This window comes from Cryptomeria japonica, chromosome 9 (genome assembly GCF_030272615.1).
Source record: "Cryptomeria japonica chromosome 9, Sugi_1.0, whole genome shotgun sequence".
Classification (NCBI taxonomy): Eukaryota; Viridiplantae; Streptophyta; class Pinopsida; order Cupressales; family Cupressaceae; genus Cryptomeria; species Cryptomeria japonica.
Window position 1 is genome coordinate 356,714,889 of NC_081413.1, and position 23,465 is coordinate 356,738,353.

Below are 23,465 nucleotides of genomic sequence, written 5' to 3' on the forward strand. Positions count from 1 at the left end.
GTGCAACAAAAATAATCTAAATATAAATCTACACTAGCACTCTAGGAACATATGCATGTCAGTACCTTATACTATTCTCAGTCTTATCTCCACATTTTCATGGGTTTATCTTAGAGAATGTGTTCCCTAGTGACACAATGAGATATTTGTAAATACTACCAACCTTTCATATATTAGAAAAGAGAGAAAAAAAAAAAGGGAAATTAGGTGCACAAATAAAAAGTTATGGAGATTGATAAATAAAATTCATAAACACTTGACATTAATCCCTAGACTTGATTTCATACACAACAAACATAAAAATTGATTTGAAGACATATGACTGATTTACATCTCTTTTTGATTTTGAGACATTCATATTTTAGTTCCATTTCTAAATTACCAATCACAAAATTAAATACGTTTTTAAAATTATTTTTCTATTTAATTATTACAATATTAAAAAACATATAAATCCCAAACAATCACTAAATTAATCTAAATTAAATTATACTTTTATTAATATATAAATAAAATTTATATAATGCTAAAAGAAAGTTTATTTTCCTTTACACCCTTTTAGGATGCTTGTAAATATTTCGTAGCTTTTCTCGAATTTGGCGTTGGAAGGTTAATAAGGTTTTACTGTTGAGAAAATAGAGTAATTTTGTAAATTACTTTAGCCGCCGCGTATGTAAGAGACAAGAAATGGAATATTATCAGCAAATTGTAGACGCCGAAGAAGAAGAATATTATCAGCAAATTATAGATAAACGGGTACAATCGACATTGCCAAGCGATAACTGAAGTAGAATGGCAGGGTTGAGCCTTAAAATGCAGTCATGCTCATTCCCAGCTTCTCTATCCAAGGGCTTGTGCAGCAGAGCTGAATTTCGTTGGAGAAATAAGGTGAGAGCGGCTGTGGTCAGAGCTCAACTCCAAGAGGATGAGCCGCTTCTTCAAGTGAAGGGGTTAACAGCTGTGGTTAGTGACTCCCGCCTCGAAATCCTGCGGGGCATCGACCTTGTCATCCGCCCAGGGGAGGTATGCTGTTAATTAAAGAATCCAGATTTTCAGTCAATTGAATATCGTGTATCCGAATGCCATTGTGTAATGTTCTAAATTTCTAAGTTTCAATACTCCTTCGAAGCTCTTTTCATAATCAACTTGCTATTTGCCTCTTTTAACACATCTTTCATAGTTTAATCTATTTCTCTCAAAACATAGCTTTGTTTTGTTATTATGAGCATCTGGTCATTTTTCCAAGGAGGTTCAGTCAGCCACTATCACTGGCTTGTAGGATTATTGTGAAATAAGTTATGTTTAATACCCGGGGGCTCTCATTGTTTGTATTCAAACACTGTTTCAAAGTTTTACATATGTGTGTAGAGTGAAAACTTTCAAACATCACAAATCTTAAGCATATGTCTTTCAAGAGTCTTACATTCAAGCAATCCTAATAAAAACTGGTTCTTCTAGGAATCATGGCATGTTTAGATTTGCAGTTGAATTTTAAGGAAGGGACAAATGCTTGTTTATATGGTATAAAATTATCACATCGTATATAGTTTTTATTCTGCTGGATACTTAGTCCTGCGAGCATGGCTTAGCACTGCATGATACACATACTGTGAATGCCTCCGGATCTTTAGATTGTAAGATATTTTTCAAGTAGGCAATCTTAGATAAGCACTCCTGTCCCTGATGGAGCTCTGATGTTGCTTGAATGTAAATGAATTGTTACCGTTGGGTGGATGTGGCTATGAAGATAATTTTGTGTTGGAACGGACAGTGTGTTGATGGAAGACAAACACGATGTAACGAATTCCTACACAAAAACTTGTTTGTATGCAAGAGTTGAATAGCAGTGACAAGGTGCCTGACTGGGAAATGTTGATTTAATGAGAGGGTTGCTTCTGTTGGTTTAAAAACGAGTAGAGAAAACACATAATAATGAACAAAAAATAGCAGAAAGAATAATAGACACAACAAAGAACTCAAGACACAAGATTAACGTGGTTCACTACTAAGTGGCTACGTCCACCAGAAACGCAGGGAGAATTCTTATTAACCAGTATCCAATTACATAGTACATTATGTATGGGCTTCACACAACCATTTATATAAACATATCAAATATGAAATGAAGAGTCTTCTGGGGAAGACAAACAGCCATGCGACTGTTGGGCTTCATATACCCAACAATCTCTCCCGTGAAGTCGAACCGGCACAGCCTGTAACATTCCCTGCATCTACATTCCAAGGCTCATACTACAACCAGCTCTTGAGAAGATTTTAATATCGCCAAACTCTGTTCATGAACAGTGCGAATTAATCTTCTCCAAGTCAGATCAGAGTTAAAAATACATTCTCTAACTACTTCATCCGGTAATCCATAATCAGGAACACTACTATCAACAGATGCATAATACACTCCTCCATCAAAGTCTCTTGCTTTTGTGCTCCCTCGTAATAGAATATCTAGACCACCATTATCATATTTTAATTCCCGAATATAAAACTTTCGTACAGGTGTGAATAGCCTACAAACGTCACTCCCAATTCTCATGATTGCCTCACTGAATGAATTTGTTGTATTTTGTGCAGAAACTTGTGCAGTACCTGCAATCAATGCATTCCACTTTGCCTCCACTGCTACAATCCGCAACAATAAATCATCACTTTTGCAATCTGCTTGTTCTTCTTCAGGGTCATCCTCATTCGCTAGATTCGAGACTACATCCTCCTCATCCCGGGAGGCATCCTCCTCATCTTGGAAGGGAAACAAACCAGTCTCTTCTTCAAACAGCGAATACAACAAACCCTCTTCTTCTTCAGCCAAAGTCTCCTCCTTTTTCCAGCCATCCCACCAATGACATTTGGTTTCAACCTCCACTTGGACATCACTCTCTACCGAGTTTAGACTTCCAAGAAATTTTTCGATGACTGATTCGGCCTCATCATCTGAAACTTCAGCCTGTTTATTGATAACATAAAAGCACCCAACTCCAGGATCAACTATCCAATTGGATCCCATCTCTGCTCAAGCGAACCGTGGCTCTGATACCAATTGTTAGTTTAAAAACGAGCAGAGAAAACACATAAAGAATACAAAACAGTTGAAAGCAAATTAAGACAGACACACAGAATGAAACAGCTATTTACGTGGTTCACCATTATTGGCTACATCCACTAGAAAGCAGGGAAATCTTATCTATTAACCAATGATCAATTACATGGCCTGTACTCATCTATTTATACAATGATATTCAGCTATCAAGTGAAGAATCCCAGAAGATGAATGGTCATGTGACCATTGGACTTCATATTCCTAACAATCTCCCCCTTGAAGGCTAACGGGTCAAGCCATGCACAACGACATCCCTGCATTTCCATTTCAAATCTCAAATTTTAAAAGCCCAACAGCTTCATGATACCAAGGACGTGTGACTAACCTCAAACCGTTGCTAGTGTAACAACAAGGGAGGATGAGCTAGTTTGGAGGTAGGAGGTTAACCAACAACTATAGAGATAGTTGAAACTTAAACTTTCAATTAAGTCAAAGTGAAAATGCCTATAACTGAAGCTCTAGCACCTATGAAACAACGTGCAACACTTACCCCTACGTTTGGTTTGTCGTTTAGCTTCAATGCTTGATAATTTTTAGTGAAAAGGCATAGAATATCATATATATAAAGATTCTATAAATGAATTGGCAATGTTGTCCATGCTCAAATACTAGTGGAGATAGCTTGTTGTGAACTAACAATCATCTCTAGTACAGCAACAAGTACGGAAGAGATGAAAAGAGGAAATCCTTGTGGAAGCGAAACCTAATTTGCTCAACACTTAAAGCTCTCATACCACTTGATTTAGGACAAAGGGTCATAAAAAAACACAGGGAAATACACATAGAGGCATGGGGACAAGTCCAATTATCTGATTTTGTATTACAGGTGGTGTTAGGACACTAGTGCAAGAGATACAACAGATCTACAAAAATAAGCAATAACATTGATCACAATTGCATGAAATATGGTAGAGTTGTGTCAAATTGTGAGGTCTTAGACCTAATTAACTTTACAATAGAGCAAGGAATTAATGACACTTTTAGGGAGTAACATTTTAAATGATTAAGCTAAGCTAAGTACGGACTCAAATCAATCATGATATCCAATGATCATATAACACGTATTTTTAGCTTAATTAGGTTGGAACAATCCTATCATTTAGTGAGACTGACTGCAACAGATCTACAAAAATAAGCAATAACATTGATCCCAATTGCATGAAATATGGTTAGAGTTGTGTCAAATTGTGAGGTCTTAGCCCTAATTAACTTTACAATAGAGTAAGGAATTAATGGCACTTTTAGGGATTAACATTTTAAATGATTAAGCTAAGTACGGACTCAAATCAATCATGATATCCAATGATCATATAACACGTATTTGTAGCTTAATTAGGTTGGAACAATCCTATCATTTAGTGAGACTGACTGCGGTAAACTAGAAAATTATTCCTTATGACAAAGGGTTATGCATGCACCATGTAGGTGTCTTCATAACCCTTTTATGCAATAGTTTCAAAAATCAGACTTGGCAAAACCTTGGCAATCCAAAGCTTTGATTCAGAATTGACAAAAAAATGATATATTAAACAATATCACTTCATAATATAAACTTAAATAGAATGCAAAATACTTTTAATTTATTAAATATCATAACAATGAATTTAGAGAATGTATAGTTATACTTTCTTTAAGTTTAGGCCAAAAAAGAGTACAATGCACATCACAATGTAATATGATGAGTGATCATTGCATAGGGTCTAAAATAGGTATTTATAATATAACTATCCTCGAAACAAGAGTAGAAGAGAATCTAATATAATATAAGCTACAGGTCCACAAAGTGGTCCAGGGTTGTAAACAAGAGTTCTTTGTAAGAGGGGGTGCCAATAAACGGTAAGCAAGGACTATGAAGATTATACTGCTATTAGGTGGTAAGCAAGGTCTATAGGTAACAACAATCTAGAAGATTCCCTGTTAATGGGATAATTGCCAAAAAGGATATTCAGAAATCTGGGTCACGGTTAAACCTCAGTTTATCCTAAGCTCAATTTCAACAGGGTCTCAAGAGGTAACCCTGGTTTAGCTAGGGTTGGTGTTGTGTTGATGGATTCTGAAGGTTGTTTTGTAAAGGGGAGCTTCCTTTTTCTTGGTAGTAAGTCAAAAATATGAATGAGTGGGAAGTAATGATTGCCGGTATTACTTTGATGTCGTCAATTACTTGTAAGAAGCTTGTGGTGGAGGGGACTCTATGATTATCATTCAGGGTTGAAGAAGGTTTCTTGCCCAAATTGGCAACATTGCTGTTTTCTTGAAGAAGCCCTGGATTTATGTAAGGCCTTTCCAATATTCAAAGTTTTCATTGCTTTAGGGATTTGAATCTGGTGGTAGACTTTCTTGCTAGTGTCAGGATTAATTGGGTGATCTTTTTTGGTCCTTTATATTGATAAGCTAGAATTATGGCCACAGATTGCTTTTTTTTTGTTGATTTCTTGCCCATGTAAGTTGATTCTTTTTCCTCTTTCCCCCTAGTGGAAGATCCAAAAGTATATTAGTTTAGGTGGTCCCATGGGTCAAGCTGCATGTCACTTGTAGCAAGTTGCATGTACACCCCCTGCAATGCTGCAAGTTAACCTTCAACATTATTCTGTGTGCTTAGTGGTGCTGCAAGTTTGCTTGCAGCAAAGGCCACAAGTGTACAAGTCTGTTGCAACTTCACCTGGCCATAATCAACTTATCAATATGCCACAATTTATCAAAGGCTCCAATGTTTTCATTGTCATCTATGGCTATTGCAAATTGTAGAAGTGGGTTTTTTGGATTAAATGGTCCCTTTGCAAAATTTTTCAAGAGGTTAGAAGGGCATTGAAATGGATTGTTTGCAACATTCACACTCCTTGAGGAACTTCCACCACCACCACCACCATGACATGCTTGTTCAACTTCAATTTCTTGCCCCTCACTACCCTCACTGCTAGTGCCCATTGTTTTTTAATTTTTATTGGGTTGAGAATGTGAATGATAGCTTCAAATGCAACGTTTATCACAAACAAGCAAAAACACCCTCCTAAGTATTTGAAATTTTTGACATAAACAAAAAAAAAAAGATTCAAAAGAATTTGTTAAAAAAACAAAAAATAATGAATTTACCTCAAATGATGAAGACTTGATCTTCTTTTGCCCTTCGCTCACTCCTCTTTCCTTCTTTCACATGCTTTCTCACAATTGTGCTCTTCTTTTCTCCCTTCACACTTTGGCAAATGACACAAATGAGCTTCTTTTATTGTTTTGGATGTTTTAATTCTGTATTTAGGTTTAGGTATTGTGCAAAGGGGTGTGGGGGCCATTGTGGGCTGTCACATCCCTTTATTTTTTAATATTTATGTTTTTTTTTAAATTGCACTTTTCCTTGGCTGGGCCATCAGGACGGTTGGGGGACATCTAGGCATCCCCTGACCATCCAAGGATGGCTAGCCATTCCCTAGGGTTTTTGGCAAACGTCCCTAGGACATTTCCGAGCATTGATGTGATTTTGTGGACGACGTTGGGACGTTTCCGACCCGTCTCAACATCCCTGAGATGTTTCTGACTGAGGACATCCCCTTTTTCGCTGGGAATGCAAGGTCTATAGGTAACGGCAATCTAGAAGATACCCCCTTTTGCACTACATAGTTTAATAGGTAGTTGGATATTGATGAGGATTTTGGGGTGGTAGGAAAACAAGCATTAATGAACTTCAATGGTGCTTGGAGACTTTACTTTTGAGCATAAAATATGCCCTACTGGTGTCAGCTCAAGTTTTGCAATAGATGTGATTGGGGACCTGACCACACAAGAGGCATGACCCAGAAAGGTTTATAATATTTAGAAGGATTGTCACGGGCTGAAAATGTGGGCACCCCTATGACTTTGATGAGATTGAAGATCTCACAAGAAATTGTGTTGATAGTGCAGAATTTGTAGAAAAATAGTCAATTTGGGCCAGCTTCAAAACAAATGAGGCTAGGTGGCAGAAAAAGTTGTTTGAAAATCTAATGTCAAAAAGTTGTTGACGTATACCACTCATCACAACTAAGGCATAATTTGATGAGTGTTGGCAAGCTAGTTCAGAATGGGACTTTTATTTGATGATACCATCTATGATAAGGGAGAAGGAGGAAAGATGACTGCTACTACAAAGATGACAAAAAAGTGAGTGCTTCCATTGAGAATCAAAGCAAGTGAATCAAATTTTTGTTATGCTACTATTGAGGATTCAAGTTGGTTATAGTACCAAAGGTATTAACACCTTAAAATTAAGGGATTGTATATGTTGTATCAAAGAAATATAGTACATGGCTCACCAAGTATTCAAGCAAGAGGAAAGAAAGTGTGCAAGGGTTGTACACTTGGAAAACATCGCTGGGACAGGTTTTTACAGAAGTTCATGAAGAGCAAATCAGCCATTGGAACTAGTTCATTCAGATTTTGGTTCTACGTACAAGGCAAGCATTGGTATGAGCTGCTACATGATTGCATTGATTATTTTACTAGATACATATGGGTTTATTTTTTGAAAAATAAGAGTGATCCAAGCATTCAAAATGCTTAAAGCTATGGTAGAAAAAGAAAATGCAAGATCCATAAAGTTTTTAGGAATAGATACAGGAGATGAATTTTGTTCAAAAAATTCTTAATGAATTTTCTGTAATAAATGGAATCAAGAGACAAAGTTAACACATTATAAATCACAACAAAATAGAGTATTGGAAAGAAAGAACAAAACGATAATAGAATCAACAAGTAGCTTACTGGAAGTAAAGAATATGGGCATACTGTCATAATGTTATGGGTGGAAGGAGTGAGCATTGCTGTTTACATCATGATTAGGAGCCCAACTGTGACAGTTAGAAATAGGATATTGCATTAAAATTGGTATGGGAGAAAGCCTATAGTTGCATACTTGAAAGTTGTAAGCATTTAGTTTAGTTTATGTTCACATAGATGATGAGAAAAGAATTTGGATGCAAAGAGTAAAGCTTGCATATGTACTAATTAGTGCAAAAAGCAAAGTCCACAAGTTTTATATCCCTCAAGATAGGGAAAGCAATTATTTCAAGAGATGTCATATTTGTTGAAGGTAGGAGTATATGCACATTGCATATCATTTCAAGAAAGAAAAAGAAACAGTAAGTCAAGGAGTAGTTTGGGATCAAGAAGAAAAAGCCGAAAGTGCAAAATCTACATCAAGTTCAAGCAACATTGTTACACAAGATTAGAAGGTAATTCAAACTCATCTTCCAAATCTAACGTTAGATCATAATTTGAAAGATGATTAACAAGAAATTAAGTTAGAAAGAAAGAAAGAAAGAAAGAAATCATAGTAATGTCCATATATGACCAAATGTAGGTTAATGGGACTTGAGAGTACATCATATTACAATAGAAAATTCTAGTAAGAGAAACTTAGAGAGGTCCACAAAAAGGAAGAACCAAGAACTCTGCTACTGGAGGGACAAGCAAATATGGAAATCATCCATATCCTTGATACCCATGAGTTATAGAACCAAAGGCTATTGGAATACAGAATATTGCTCAGTGATGATGAGTTTACCAAAACTAAGGAGTTTAAGAACTATGTCATGGTGTATGTTATTAGAGGAACAAGGGTGCGGCAAGGGCAATCAATGAGGTTTATGAAGAAGAAAGACAACAACACAGCTGGGACAGGATTCAAAGTGCTCTCAGCAACAGAAATAGACATTGACAACCTGATACCAGAGGAAGGAAGGGAGATCGTAAAGAATAGGGGTTGCTTGTCATTGCTTAGATGGGATATTGCTCAAGTGATGGTTCTTTATAACATGGTGCAATGCTATGATACTAGTATGGTTGTTGAGGAAAGCTTCAGCTCTAAAGATACTGACAAGTACTTCGTCGAAACAAAGATCAATATAGATAGGTAAATGTTGGTAACCCAGGCTGTCGCTCCACCTCATAGTAAGCCCATGAATGAATTGACACTTGAAGATTTTGAAGGGCAATTGTTTGTACTTAAGGTAGGGGATGTGGAGATCGATGACTACTTGAAGGCAGTCTTGGACTATGCTCAGTTTAACTAGTACAACGTCAGGAAGAAAACAGCTGATTATAACACAGTGAAATACAAGAATTTGAGGCTAAGAAGGATGGCCAGGGATTTTAAAGCTGCTCTCAACAAAAGAGACAAAAGTGATGGGGAGGATGGAATATCCCTTGGTGTTGTACAAGTACCATCTCCTCCAATTCAGATTATACAAACCACATCCAGTGCTGGTTCTGCAACTACATGAATCACCTAAGCCACAATCTTAAGGGCTACAACAGCAGTAGGAAGAGATGAGGCATATGGTTGAGCAGCTCAAAGGAGAACAGAGATTCTGATTGAGCAGAATAAGCAGCTTCTAGTTGAAAAATAATCCCTAAAGACTCATTCAAGAAGATAATGCTTGTTCTTTTAGTATCAAGAGTTGTTGAGGTTGAGATAAGGAAGGATAGGAAGGTCTCTAATCAACAGGAAAATGCTTCCACCCAATTGGCAAATATTGAGAATAAGTGTTACTGTTTTTGTATTAACCCTAGATTTTTTCTGGACAATATGTAAGCTCAGCATAAACATATCAACAATGATATAACACCGTCACAAAGTGCTGATAGAATATTACTGCTGATACAAGTGCTGATATGAGAAGTTAGATTACTGTTGAAAACACACCCCAAAGGTACCCCAAGTCATAAATATACCACCCAGATTGAAAATAACAGCAATATACCTCAGTGATTGAAGTGGAATACGCTTGTACAGGTCTGTTATGCTCTGTGAACATACTGCAGCAGGCCTGGGCAGCAAGCAAATGCTAAAAAACCTCATCAAATCAGATCCAACACACCAAACACGACCACAATCTAGTACAACGCTTCAAAAATAACTCCCTTTCACACCATATCCTATTGGAAGATGAATATGTCAATCTTAAAATTGATTTCAGACACCTGCAGGTCTGAAATGAAGGAAGTGGTGGCTGGTTCAACTGGGGCAGTGATATCAACAACACCAAAATCTTATCAACACACATCAACACACACCCAAGCTGCAACTCCAAATTCACTTCAAGACTTGCCCAAATATGAATACTGGAAAGATATCAAACTGTAATAACAGAACTGAATCTCACACTGAAGACTGCTGATCACTGAAATTTGTCCAAGTCTGAAAATTTGCAAGTTCCTACAAAACTATAATTTGCATCGCAATCCTATAGATCTGAAACCCATTTCAAACATCCTGACAATATACATGAAATATAAATGTTTATTTCATGCACAGCCTCCTATAATCATGCGAACATCAAAAGTTCAACCTGGAAGATCTACAACTATCCTCCAGGGATTCAGGCACCTGCAACCCATAAGAAATACCCTCAAAAAGGGCAGCAACTCAACTTTAAAATTCCCATGCAAAGCTAGTAGGTACAACCAGCAATAGGGTCATGGTACAACCTCCAACAACTTAAATCTGCACCAAAACAATTGTACGGTTTGCAAATGTAAACAAAAAACAACATCCCAAACAGCATATCAAAAACCAAAAACAACTTCCAGCAAGGAATGGTGCAGCCTGTTGGGTCTCAAATCAACAGATTGGATAGGTTCTAAGGAAATGCCAACTCCTATGATCAAACCCTCCAATTGACTTGGCCAACTTATAGAGCAAACCTGTTAAGATGTTAACTCTCTCACTTCAGGCTCTGCAGGACCTAGGCGGGTATACCTATTCACCGGCTGTTTCTAATAACCAGTGCTTTTTATAGCAGATTTATTGTCTTAATCTGATATCTCCTAGTCTTCAGAATGGCATAGGTTCCTAGAATGGAGATATAGCAGATGAGTTCAAGATTGTTGTTGTAGAAGCTATTCGATCTATGTTTCCTAATTACTTCTGTTGCTTTAAAATAACATATGATGAATATAGTGATAAGTGTAATCTGAAATTAACCAGTGCCTTCTTTGCTGTTTGGGCTACAGAGTCATTATACTTTCTTTAGGACTTATCATGCGAGCCTGCGAGACAGTTTTTTAATCCACCCCTTTATGGACCTGTCGGTTGTTATTTCTTTTGAGATCAATTGAATGCTTATATCATACGTTGATTGAATGAATTTAACCCTACCTTTAAGGGACCAATCAATGAAGTACTGCGAGGAACAATTACAATTCGCAAGCAAAACTTTTGTTTCAACCTTATAACATGAAGCACAAATTTGATTTCAAGAATATGAATAACCTTATCACTTTAGATAATATCACAGACGATTGCCAGAACAAAGTGAAACAATCCACAACACATACGCAAAGAAAAAACAACAGTTCATAGCATGTATTCCATTGAAGTTTGTAAAACTTACAGGCTATCATACATTGCCATCTTCTTCTTATGTATTTTTTCGTCCCCCATATTACAAAAACCATTCTCATATATATATGAGAACGAAAGTTATTCATGAAAAGACATGTCTTTTCAAAATGCTAATCGTTAGTTTGAATGTTCTTAACAAATTTAAGCAAAAAGAGATTAAGAATTCCTAAATGATGAATATAATCATCATCTTTGAAGGTTTTGATTTTAGCACTCTGTTTCTTCAATTCTTCTCCTTGTGACAGGTATTCGAATATCATCTGGTTGACGGTAGGGGCCATGTCTTTGCTTCAATCCATTTTTGATAAAGCCCAATCCTTGACACTGACAAGCTCATTCCGCAAATCCTCCAGAGATATTACATCTCCTTCTTTATAGACCGAGGGCATTCCAATAGGTCTCCCATCATCCAACTCCTTAAGATCTCTTCTTAGCGCATCTTCGAGTTTAACATGATTTTCCATGTACGCAGTCCCTTCAGCCTTCTCCTCTGGCGTCATCGTATCAACACTGTTTAGTACTCCGTGCAATCGTGCTTTTAATCTCTCATGCTCTCTTAATGCCTTTATAGTTCCAGTGTACACCTTCCAATATTGTTCAACATGTGAAAGCATGGTGTTGAATCGGTGTCCGATGATATCATTAACCATTTTATCCATCTTTTGTTGGATACTATTTGCCTGTTTGGTAGCCTTATCTGCTTGATACTTCCAGTACAGAGCATCAGAAACATCATCCAAGCTACATCCTGTGGGATATGAGGTATATTCATTTATGGGAGTCCCTGTCTCAAGTTGCAATATTTTTGCTTGCAACTTTTGATTCTCCTCTTTAGATTTTTCATACAACCCCTTATAAGTGATGTTTTCCCTGACCAAAAATTCTGTCTGGTCCAAATTTAATCTGGCAACATCCAAGTTTAATTTAGCAGTGACCCTAGGGTCAGTCTTTCCAACCTGATGAACCATGAGGTGTCCAAAGGTTTCTTCGATATCCACAATAATAGGCCTTTTTCCCTTTGGATATAACGCCCACTGTAGGAGAGCCTTTTTATCAGGATCATATCCGGAGCCTAGGAATAATTTGTCTATCTCCTGAGGCAACACCTGTTGATTCAAGTCTTGCTTCTTCAAGAATCCGTCAAACAGAAGTGCTGAATTTATGTCCCAACCAGAAAAGATGATAATACCAGCCTCTTTTAATAATCTTCTCCCTTTCTCAGGGGTCATATCTTTCATGAGGGTATCAATTTCTTCCTCTAGTCTTTTCATCTGTTCCTCTTCTGGTCTTCCAGCCATGCTTCGTTTCACATGTGCCCCTTTATACTGGTACAAGAATGAAAGGAATTCCCTCGAAGAGGCGAATCCGTCGTCAGCAACAAAATCTTCATGCTCTGTCATCCTTATATCAACAACATCTTTAATGTTAATTTCACCAGTGTCCATATTCACCTCTGCTTCAAAACCAGGAGGATAATCTTCTCTAGGAGAATCAGCAGGGATACTACTAGCAGTTGATTTTGGTGACATGTGAGCCAATGGTTGACTATCCTTTTCAGTGTTGATAAAATGAAGGAATTGTGTGGGCACTCTATGCATGATTTCTACTTCATGTTGGAGTAGCCTTTTGGCTATTTCCAGAGGATCTTGGAGGTTTCCAAGTAAATCTCCATCCACCATCCCCCTTGCCCTTTTCCATTTGAAAGCCTCCCAAGTCATTTCACTCCTTTCTCTCAAAACCCTGGCTTCCTCTCTTTCAAGGTTCTTGATCAAGTCATCTGGCATTTTAGCCACATGTATTCCAGCCTTTAGTTTTTGTGATGCCCTGGCAGCTCTTATATATCCCTCAGGATCAAAGTTCTCTCTAGGTTCACCCAGAGTCATGCCATAGTAGTCTAATTTATTTTGAAGTAGATGATAACTTTTTGAACTTTTAACAATAAAATCAGAAAAAACCAATAAACTTGGAACGATGGACTGTTTACCGAAATCCGTAAGATGTTTGGCACTGACAGTAGATAGTTGTCTCACAATCTCCAGGCTAGCCACCTTGTTTGGTACTGTAATTGGAAGCATGTGTGGCCTTCCTTCATACCCAAATACCCTGATTTCTGTATGATTATTGTGGCAATACCAATCACCCCAATTGTGATCAATCTGTGACTCCGGAGAGAAGTCCTTTGGCCTGAGAAATCTCTTAATTTCAGGGGACAGAGTATAATCTCTATGTTGCCCAAAGGCCGCACTAAGGGGTTTCACAAAATATTCCTGAAAGTGCCAGTACTGGTTGTTCATGAATCTCTGATCCCATGCGGAAACCCACAACTGAACTGGTTTTTTCAAACCATTCTTATCATAAGCTCTGATGCAGAAATCATCTGACCAGAAATTGATTTCTTGTCCACAATAAAGAATAATATGCATCAATAAAGAGTACAATGAAAAATGGATATTCACAAGGTCCCCTCTTAACTTCTCCAACCCATGATTTAGGGCATCTGCAGCATAAGTGGCATAATCAAATGACCTAGGGTCTTTTGATTGTAAATCAGCACACAGAACCATAACCCCAATATCCATGAGAGGATGAGCTTCTAAACCTAATACTTGAGCTGCAGCATAATATGTATACTTAAAATATGGATGGAAATGGTTGACATCAAATGGCACCTTGTCATCTTTGCTGAACTGAACAAAGGACCCACCCACTTTCGGCCGGTGAATAGGTAATCTCCATGTCCTGTAGATGTTTTCCAAGCTAAAGAATTCCCGCGACAGTTTCTGCATATCGATTTTCTCCTCTACTTCCCAGTCTAGATCAAACACCATATCAATAGTCTGTTTGTTAATCACCACCAAGGGATTCCCTCGGTAGTCGCATATGGTTTTGGTTCTCGGATTATAGCAATCTACCAGGGCTTTCATTAGTTCAACATCCACAAACACATTTGGGACTACCAATTTCCCTAAGTTTTTCTTCCATAGATTACTTATGGGCTCAGGAGCATCCCTTCTTTTGTAACTAAATAGGAACAATTCATGTCCCCTGATTTCGGTCCATATGTCTCCCAGATTTTCAAATCTATCCTCCAATCCTTCTTCTTCACTCTTGATCTTCTTAGACCTCACGCTGGATGCCGGGCACTGGTCTAGCAAATCCTGAGTCAAAGCTCTACCTTCCTTTTTCTATCTTTTGGGTTTCTCCTCAGGATTTAATTCTTTCCCTTTTCTACTCCTTTTAGAAGAAGAAGAAGATTCCATAGCTTCAGTAAATACGAGAAATCACACTTACTTGGAGAAATGTCTAGCTCTTCAGATTGTCGTTCACGAACCTCAGCAAATTCCTCGCAATTGTCAATCTTTTGGCATCAATCTGGTTCTTATGAAGATTTGATCAGTTCGGCTGTAATTGCATGGGCAACTTGTGTACAGTTAATGTCTCTGCGTCTACAACGGCTATTCAAATGTTTAAACTTAATTGCAGATGTGACATTCTTCACTTGGGCCTTTAACTCTTTCGCGGGAAGTACAGTTCGACCAAAATGATCGTAAGTCAAGTTTCGATGAACCCTCGTCTTCGGCCGAATGTTTTGATCTTTCATCGAAAGCTCACTTTCCTCGATATCACTTTTTCGGTGAATAGCCCATGTCGAAAAACCATTTTCAAGACTCATCGAAATCATCTTTTCCTCGATGAACTTTCTTTCGATAAGTTATTCGCAAGTTTCATCGAAATCATATTTCGATGAGTTCTATTCTTCGGTGAAAGTTCATGCAAGCTCCTCGAAAGTCTTTTTCCTTCGATATCCCCTTTATCGATGAAACACCTCTGTTCTTGTTCGATATAATGTTATCGATGAGATTTGCATTTCGATGAATGCTTTATGAATTTCTTCGGCAGTTGTATTTCTTCGAAATCACTTTTTACTTTTTGCTTTTCATTTTTTGATGAAACTGGAGTATCGATGAGCGGCTTCCTTTATTTATCGACAGTGATATTCTGCCGAAAACACTTTTGCGTAGTGCTTTACACATCATGCTCTATTTAGATGAAAGTATCCTTTCGGTGAAATTCCTTTTGAGATGCTCGATACAATATCTTGGCCGATAATCTTTTAGTTTTCAAGCCTATGGGAAGATTTTTTTTTATTTCAAACATAGTGTTCAACACAGCCAATGTGAGGTGTACGACCAGCAAAGAAACTCCTCAAGTCGCCCTCAAGGAACTTCAACAAACTCTTCAAAATCTCCACAAATGACACTGAAATCTGCAACACAAAACTGGTACACTGATTTGAAGCACAATGGTGATCTTCGAAATGAAACCACACAATCCAGCTAGGGATTATCTTTCAAATCCAAAACTAGAAATCAAATGAGGGATTTCATCTTCAGAAGATTGTGGACGAACTCTCAGGTTCAATCCGACAAGATAACATTATCAGTCAACAACATATGAGCAAATAATACCTCCAACCTCCTTTTATAGATTTTTGGAGGGAATTTGTAATTTTAAATTATAATAATTCCTCCTCCCTCAAAAATGACCTTTATGAAATAATAATGACATATCATATGCAAAGGCCCCATTAACTAGGAGTCCAACTTTTAAAACACGGCATTACTTTTGAATTAGATATTACACTAAGTTGTCCTTCTATTATTTATCGAAATTAGACAACATTAGGGAATATTAATTAATTATTCAATTACTCACCCAAGTTGCAGAAAGCATTGAAACTGAATTGGAATCAAACTTTGATCACACCTGGATGATACTAAAGATTTAGGATGATGAAAACAAGTGACTTACTAAAAGTAGACATGCTCTTCAAGACATTTGGAGAACACCCAGGAGTCCAAAAATATTTCTGAAAGTGTCATAGTGATCCAAACTGCTAATTGGGATCATTTCCAAAAATAGAAATCCTGGATTACTGAACTTGCGATCTCCAAAAATGTTAGAGCCCCCCTTTCTCTTACCAATTAGCCTATGAGACTCGGGAACTAAGCTAAAAAGGAACTAAGCTAAAAGCTCACAAAGCGATTCAGCTCAAATTGGGGACATTACAATTTTACTAGATTTGGGATGGTCAAATTGCCAATAAAGTTGGTTGGAAATTGGAAGAGGACATACAAGAAAATGGATATACTTTTGGGTAGTAGCTTAAATATTCCCTAAAGGCCTTGGAAAACAGTTGTAGTGTATTTATAAGGTGGAAACTCACATCTCCCACATAGGGGGTGTAATAAAAGACAAGATAGAGGTCCTAAAAGGTATGATCATTGTTGGATTGCCTTCCCCTATGACTGAAAATCTGGCATTAAAAAATAAGTAGAATGATTAAAGGACATTGAGCCCATGATTCACGTTTTTGGGAAAAATTAAAACATAAATAAGAGCAATCTCGTGGGCATTCAGGATGTAAACAGTGCTCGTGAGGGGGGTATCTCCTTGAAGTTTCATGTTGAAATTTTTGTAAAGTGAATCACATCAATTGTAGAGGCCCCATGGAATGCCTCCTTTGGAGAACTCAACAAAGTGCTTTCTATGGACTTCCTTTGAAACCCTGAATGGGAAAAATTGGTGGCAGATATTGCATGATGGGACTAGGCTAGACATTTTTTCCAATATTCTTCTATTGTTTGCATTCTTTTATCCTCATGTTTTTATTCTTCTATTATTCTATATGTTTTTTCCTTCTTTAGGATAGAAAGTCTTGTGGCTTGCATAAAGACATTAAATTTTTTAAGATGACATACTATGTAACATATTGTACATAATCTCTAGAGTGTACATTTGTGTGCACCCGCAGTTGGGACTCTTAATGTTGGAAACATATGCCTAACCATATCTTTTTGTGCAAGGGAGAGCATACATGTGTAAATATTGAAAGGAGTACATGTTACTCACCCATGGGTGAGCATTGCCTCCTGAAGATACAAAATAGAAATTTTAATCCCAAAGGTTGGGATCTTTTCCTCTGCTTTTAGTATCTAGATGTCAAAAGCTTGTTTTGTCTTGTAGAGGGTCATAATTAGGACTCTCATTATTTATATAGATCTAAGTAGTCTATCTATAGTACTTTGTCAAAAAAAGATTGCTGAGATTTTTATCAAATGTCAATGTGGGTCACTTGTTGCTAATCTTGTGGTGTTTTGTTAGATTGTAAAGAGTTATTTGTTTTGAGAAGTTAGACCAAAAGGAAGGCTCTCAATCACATTGTAAAAATCTTTTCAAATTACTAAATATGGCATTTGGATCAATTTTCAGCAGAGTAGCTAGAAACTCCTTTGTCCCTCCTTAGGCACGCGTATCCCCATATCCATTCCCATTTCCAAAACGGATACATATCCGATACAGCTCGGATGCACGTCGAATATTGTACCCATGTGTGCCCAAAAAACTTTGATTTCCAACCATGCTAGATACTATGTGATTTGATTTTTTTTAAAAATTTGATGTAAATCTTCCTAAATTTAATTTTAAAAAACTTCATTCATGCATTTAAAAAAAAAAAATGGTATTAACAAAACCTACACCAAATGAGAAGGACAAATGAAATGTTTTTCTATTTCAGTGACCCATTTTTTGGGTTATCTTCCAATGCAACTCTTCTATTTTTGCATATTGTAAAATGTTAAATCAACTTATCATTATTTATGTAGCAATTATGTGTCTATATTGCTTTTGAAGTAATGAAAATCTCCTCGAATAACTTTGAAAATTGTGTTAAATATATGTGTATGTGTTCTTTATGAATGACATATCCAACCGTATCCATATTGGGGGTCTTAAAAATTGGCCGTATCTGTATCCGATACTGTATCCATATTTGTATCCGTGTTCGTGTCCATGCAACTTTGATTTTTAGTAACAATGATGTCATTTTTGATTTGATATTTTTGTTCCTCTGTGTGATTTGAATTTGAATGCTAATAGAATTCATTTATAGTCTTATAGAAATCTAATGACTTGCGATGCCTATTGAATGATTTGAGCACATGGTTATTAAGTATATTGATTATTTGATGATCTCTTTGTCTTTTGGCCAATGGATTTTGTCATTGGTTAGAATGTATGAAATTGATCAAATCTTGTTAAATGTGTTTTCCCTTTTTTGCATATAAGGATTTTGTAGTTAATAGATACTAGCATTGGTGAATTCATTTTGTGTGAGGTGGAAAATGATGATGACAAACTATTGCAAAACCACAAAGATCCAACCACAAACAATCCTAGTTCCACAATAAAACATTCACCATACACCAATGAAGAAACCTAAGAACATGCAAATTAACAAATTGAAACAATAATACCATTCACATGTCAAGTAGGGTTTGATCTCCATTGTCTCCTATTTCCATTGATGTTGTTTGATATATTTGCTCTCAGATTTTGTATTGTGCACAAGAGCTCAACAAAGAACGGATTGTGGTTGTAAAGTCACTTGATCGCAAGAAAACTTGATAAACGCATTAGGATTAGAAGGATAAAAGAATCCTCTTATATAGAAGACACTTTAGAAAATGGAGGGATAAAATTAAGAGGTGAAAAGAAATAAATGGTCAGCTAGGATTAAAGGGTAGGGAAAAGAAATAATAAAATAATGAAGGGGATAGGTAGAGGAAAATTAAAAGATAAATGACATGTGTCATAGAAGAGAAAAAGCTAATGAATTAATTAAATAAATAAAAATTCATTTAATTAATAGAAGAAGTGGGACCAATTAAATAAATAAAATATTTATTTATTTTAGGGATAAGATAATTTAAATAAATAAAAATATTTATATAAATAGGGAAAAAACTATAAGAAGATAAGTGAATTAATCAAATAAATAAGAATTTATTTAATTAATAGAAAACTTAGGATAAAATAATTAAATAAATAAAATATTTATTTAATTAAGCTAGGACAATTTTAGGTGTCTACACATTTAATATTGTTTTCATGGCTTGATGGATTGAAGCCCATTCAACCCTATAGGCACCCTATCCTTCCTAGAGTAGTTTAGCTTCATTGGATAATCATGGTGGCCCCCCACCCCCAATATTTGCATTGCTCTAGGGACTTCCTATGCAATAGATCCTTTTTTTGCAAACTTTAAAGACCTCTTTCATTATGAGGGGAATTGTTAGATCTCTTTCATATTCATGCTTTAATTGCGGTTTTGATATCATTATAGGGTAAATTGATGCATAGGGTTGCTAGTGATAGCCAATTGGGCATGCTTGCATTAGAGGGTCTTGCTTACCCTTAGATCTGTTTGATTGTTGCATGAGTCAATCTTAAATATAACCTTAGAAACACCCTCATAGCCTTGTGGAGCCTAAAGTCAGGAGAGGAGAACCCCCTTTGTTAGGACTTAGTTTGCTGCTATGCCTTTTTGAAAGATCAAGTCATGGCAATGATCTCATGTTGTGTGATCACTCCTAAGAAATTAGGGTGTTGTTCTAGGAACCAATAAATCCCATCAATTTTTTGGGTAACACTTGTTGCATGCTGTAAGATTTGCATAGATGCTCATCAATCACCCAAGATCTTGATGGCGGGCGGTTCCAACACCCCTTAGAATAGTAGGGCAATTTCCATTTATCACCCTACAGAATTAATTGGAACTATTGCTTTTGGCCTTAAAATAGTAGGGCCACCCTTTCATCAAAAAAAATGTGTTCATGAATTTTACTATTCTTGCGGGAGTGAATAGTTGTTGGTGGGTGGGAGGAGATAGAAGGGGCTTCCTAATTTATGACCTTATAGAATAATGGCAGTGTGCATTCATAGGGAATTATAGTTGTTCTATTCCCACCCTTCTTGCAAGCCCCACAATAGCAAACTTGCTATTGACAATGGGAGATCGTAGATGCAACACATGATAGCTATTCCAATAGAATGAGTATGGGAGTACATTGGATTGCAAGATGTTCTTACAAGAGCAAGATTGTAGCATTTGTAGGATATGCTCCCAAGTGAAGAGGATTTACAACTTGTGGGATAAATGTGAAAAAAGTACAAGTGTATGACCCGCCACCAAACATGGAAAAATACAACTCAACCCTATTAAATGCAAGTTACCTACCTAAGTAGTTGCCTACCAATGTGAGAGATAACACCTACTCAAAGTACACTTATCCTAGGTGCAAATGAATGCACATAAAATAAACTAAGTGCATATAAAACAAATGCACCAACATCCCTCATAAGCATAGCTTAGGTGGATAGAGATGGGTCCCATCAAATGTGTAGCCATGTTAGGTACCCATGTACAAAGTAATCCTTCATAGAAGAAGAGGAGGAGAATACCCCTCCATATGAGAAAGAAAAACTCCTAAATTAGAGAGAGAAGAGCGATTGATAACCTCCCTCAAGCTCTTGTTGGAGTACAATGAACACTGGGGGGAGGGGGGTGAATCAGTGTTCATACAAAAATTCACTTTTCATCAACTTTTTCAGACTTGATTTGTTTATGCAATATAAAGCAAGAAGAAATGAACAATAGTATACTCAAACATACATAAGAACATGACATAGAGAAATGTTCCGAGTGGAAACCCTCCCGGGGAATAAAACCACTCGAAATGCCTCACTGGCTTATCTGAAAATTTCTTTCTTACAATGCCTCACTGGTTGAGAACTTCATTGGTTACAAAATGCCTCACTGGCAATCACAACTTCTCAATCACTTTTGAATTTCATACACAGAGTATCATCTCTGTTTCTTTCTACAACATCCTTTGATCTCACATTACTTAAGATTCACAGGCAGAAGTCCAAGTACAACATACTGATGTGTATATGTTTGTATACACATCAGTATGAGATACTTTTACAATTGATCAATTTCATAGAGCACTGAATGTGCTATCAATAGAGTTTTCAAGTACAAGAATATGAATGAAATACTTTTTACAATCTGAGAATAATATTTCTTTTCTGTTCAACACGCTGAAAAACGAATTCAAGAAAGTACATATAGTGTTTTGCATTTTCAAACTGAAACATAACTTCCATCCTTAACTACTTTCTTTAACAAGTACCTGAATGATAATGATACTACTTAATGCCTTCACAACAAAATGCTTTGCTGTTATACATGAATGGTAACTAAAACAATGTTAACAAACCTTTGACATAATAACAGTTCTTAAGCCACAATATGATTTGCTTGTCTTCAAAAAACCATGTCACAATTTACACAATAACCCTCCAAATGTTGGCATTATTGTCATTGATGTCAAGGAATATCTTGAGGTTGCAAAGAAGAAGGCAGCAGTGTGCATAACATGCAGGTTATGCAGTCATATATGTAATTACGCATAACACGTAGTGCTACAGGGGCCTCGATCGAGCTCATTTACTCCACATGTCGGCATCGGTATGGAGTTACGTGTTGGTGAGGTGTACATTGTAGGGCCTCTTTGGTGCGTTGGTTGTCGCACTCGACACTCGATGGGGAAGTCTTCAGTATTTGACCGAGTTGTGAGTTGGGTATGGTGAGCCATGATTTCCACGTGGCAGCAGTTGTTTGGTTCACGTGTGTCGGTGGGTCCCGTTGACGTGTTTTTTATGACAACGTCTAACATAGAATAAAGTTCCCAACGGTCACTTCACTCTCTCTTGATCAAAGTTAAAATGTATGCTAAGATTGTAATAAGATCAAACGGCTAACTCCAAGGTTCCTTCGTGCAACGGACGTGACTCAGTTGGCTGATGTGATATAATGGTAATCCAAGGGGCCTTACGTTTGAATCGTTCTTTCACTCCTTCGTTGTGGCTTGGAACTTCATCATCGGATATGGCGATTCTATGATGCGTTTGCTTCGAAATCAACTGAAACTATTCACTATTGACTAATTTCTAACTATTCACTATTCTCTATTAGCTAACTATTAACCCTCAACTCACTATTAACCTCTACAAATGAAGAGCCAGAGCTTTATATAGGGAGCTCTTTACAATTTAATGGCTAGGATTACAAGATGGAAACCCTCATTAGGGTTTGTTACAACAAACTCCTTTAGCCAATGAGAAAATTACATTTCATGTGTGGACCAATACATTTCAAGGGTAGGTGCCTTGAAGTTTGTGCCATCACTAGTGAGTCAGGTACATTGAATCTGGACATGCTAATGTGGAGCTATCTGACTGGAGGAACAGTGACTGGGATGCCACCTTGACTTGTGTTTGTGCTTGGTTAATTAAGGAATGTTGTATCTCTTGATATTCAATGTGATGATGATGAGAAGCTAACTTTGATTAACTCTTCTGAAACTATCTGCTTCTTCAACGTACCCTTGCACTGACTTTGGTGATCCTCCTTCGTCCTTGATGTACTTGATTAATGATGTACCTTCTTGACACTCTTGTGTTTGATGAAGCCCTTCACGGTCAAGTCACTCCTCCTTTGGTAACTCATATCGCCTTGAAATGTTTACAAGATCCCTCTTCTCTGTCATCCTGTGATCTCTTCGAGGATAGTTCTAACACATTGCTTGCAATTGTTGATCATTCGAAGTCCTTCAATTTAGTAGCACTTTGAGTCCTCCTCCATGCATTTGAGTCGTCTTTAATGATGATGAAACTTGAATAGGTCGCCCTTGTCCTAGCCTGATCTTTCTCCAACTTGATTTGATGGACCTGCAAAACGAACAAAAGATGATTAAGAATACATGATATATTGATTCTAACATGGTATTTCTTACTTCAAACCATTAATAAGAAGGCATTAAGATCAATTCGCTTTGGATCCTCTCCAAGGACAGGACCTATAATAAAATGCGCTCTGGATCCTCTCTAGGGACAGGGCCTATAATGAGATTTTCGCTTTGGACCCTCTGGAAGGACAGGCCCTATAATGAAATTCGCTCTGGACCCTCTGGAAGGATAAGCCCTATAATGAAATTTGCTCTAGACCTTCTGGAAGGGTAGGCCCTATAATGAAATTCGCTCTGGACCCTTTGGAAGAGTCAGGAGTGAAAT

General features: G+C 37.0%; 1 protein-coding gene across 1 annotated transcript in view; it reads left to right on the forward strand.

Annotated features, from left to right (window-relative positions):
- The first annotated feature begins 653 nt into the window (after nucleotides 1-653).
- Nucleotides 654-23,465, forward strand: part of LOC131029693 (ABC transporter I family member 6, chloroplastic) — a 76,342-nt gene continuing 53,530 nt past the window's right edge. Inside the window, exon 1 of the mRNA XM_057960286.2 lies at nucleotides 654-1,023. Within this exon, the coding sequence (XP_057816269.1) occupies nucleotides 793-1,023 (231 nt within the window). The 5' untranslated portion in view covers nucleotides 654-792. The remainder of the gene's footprint in view (nucleotides 1,024-23,465) is intronic.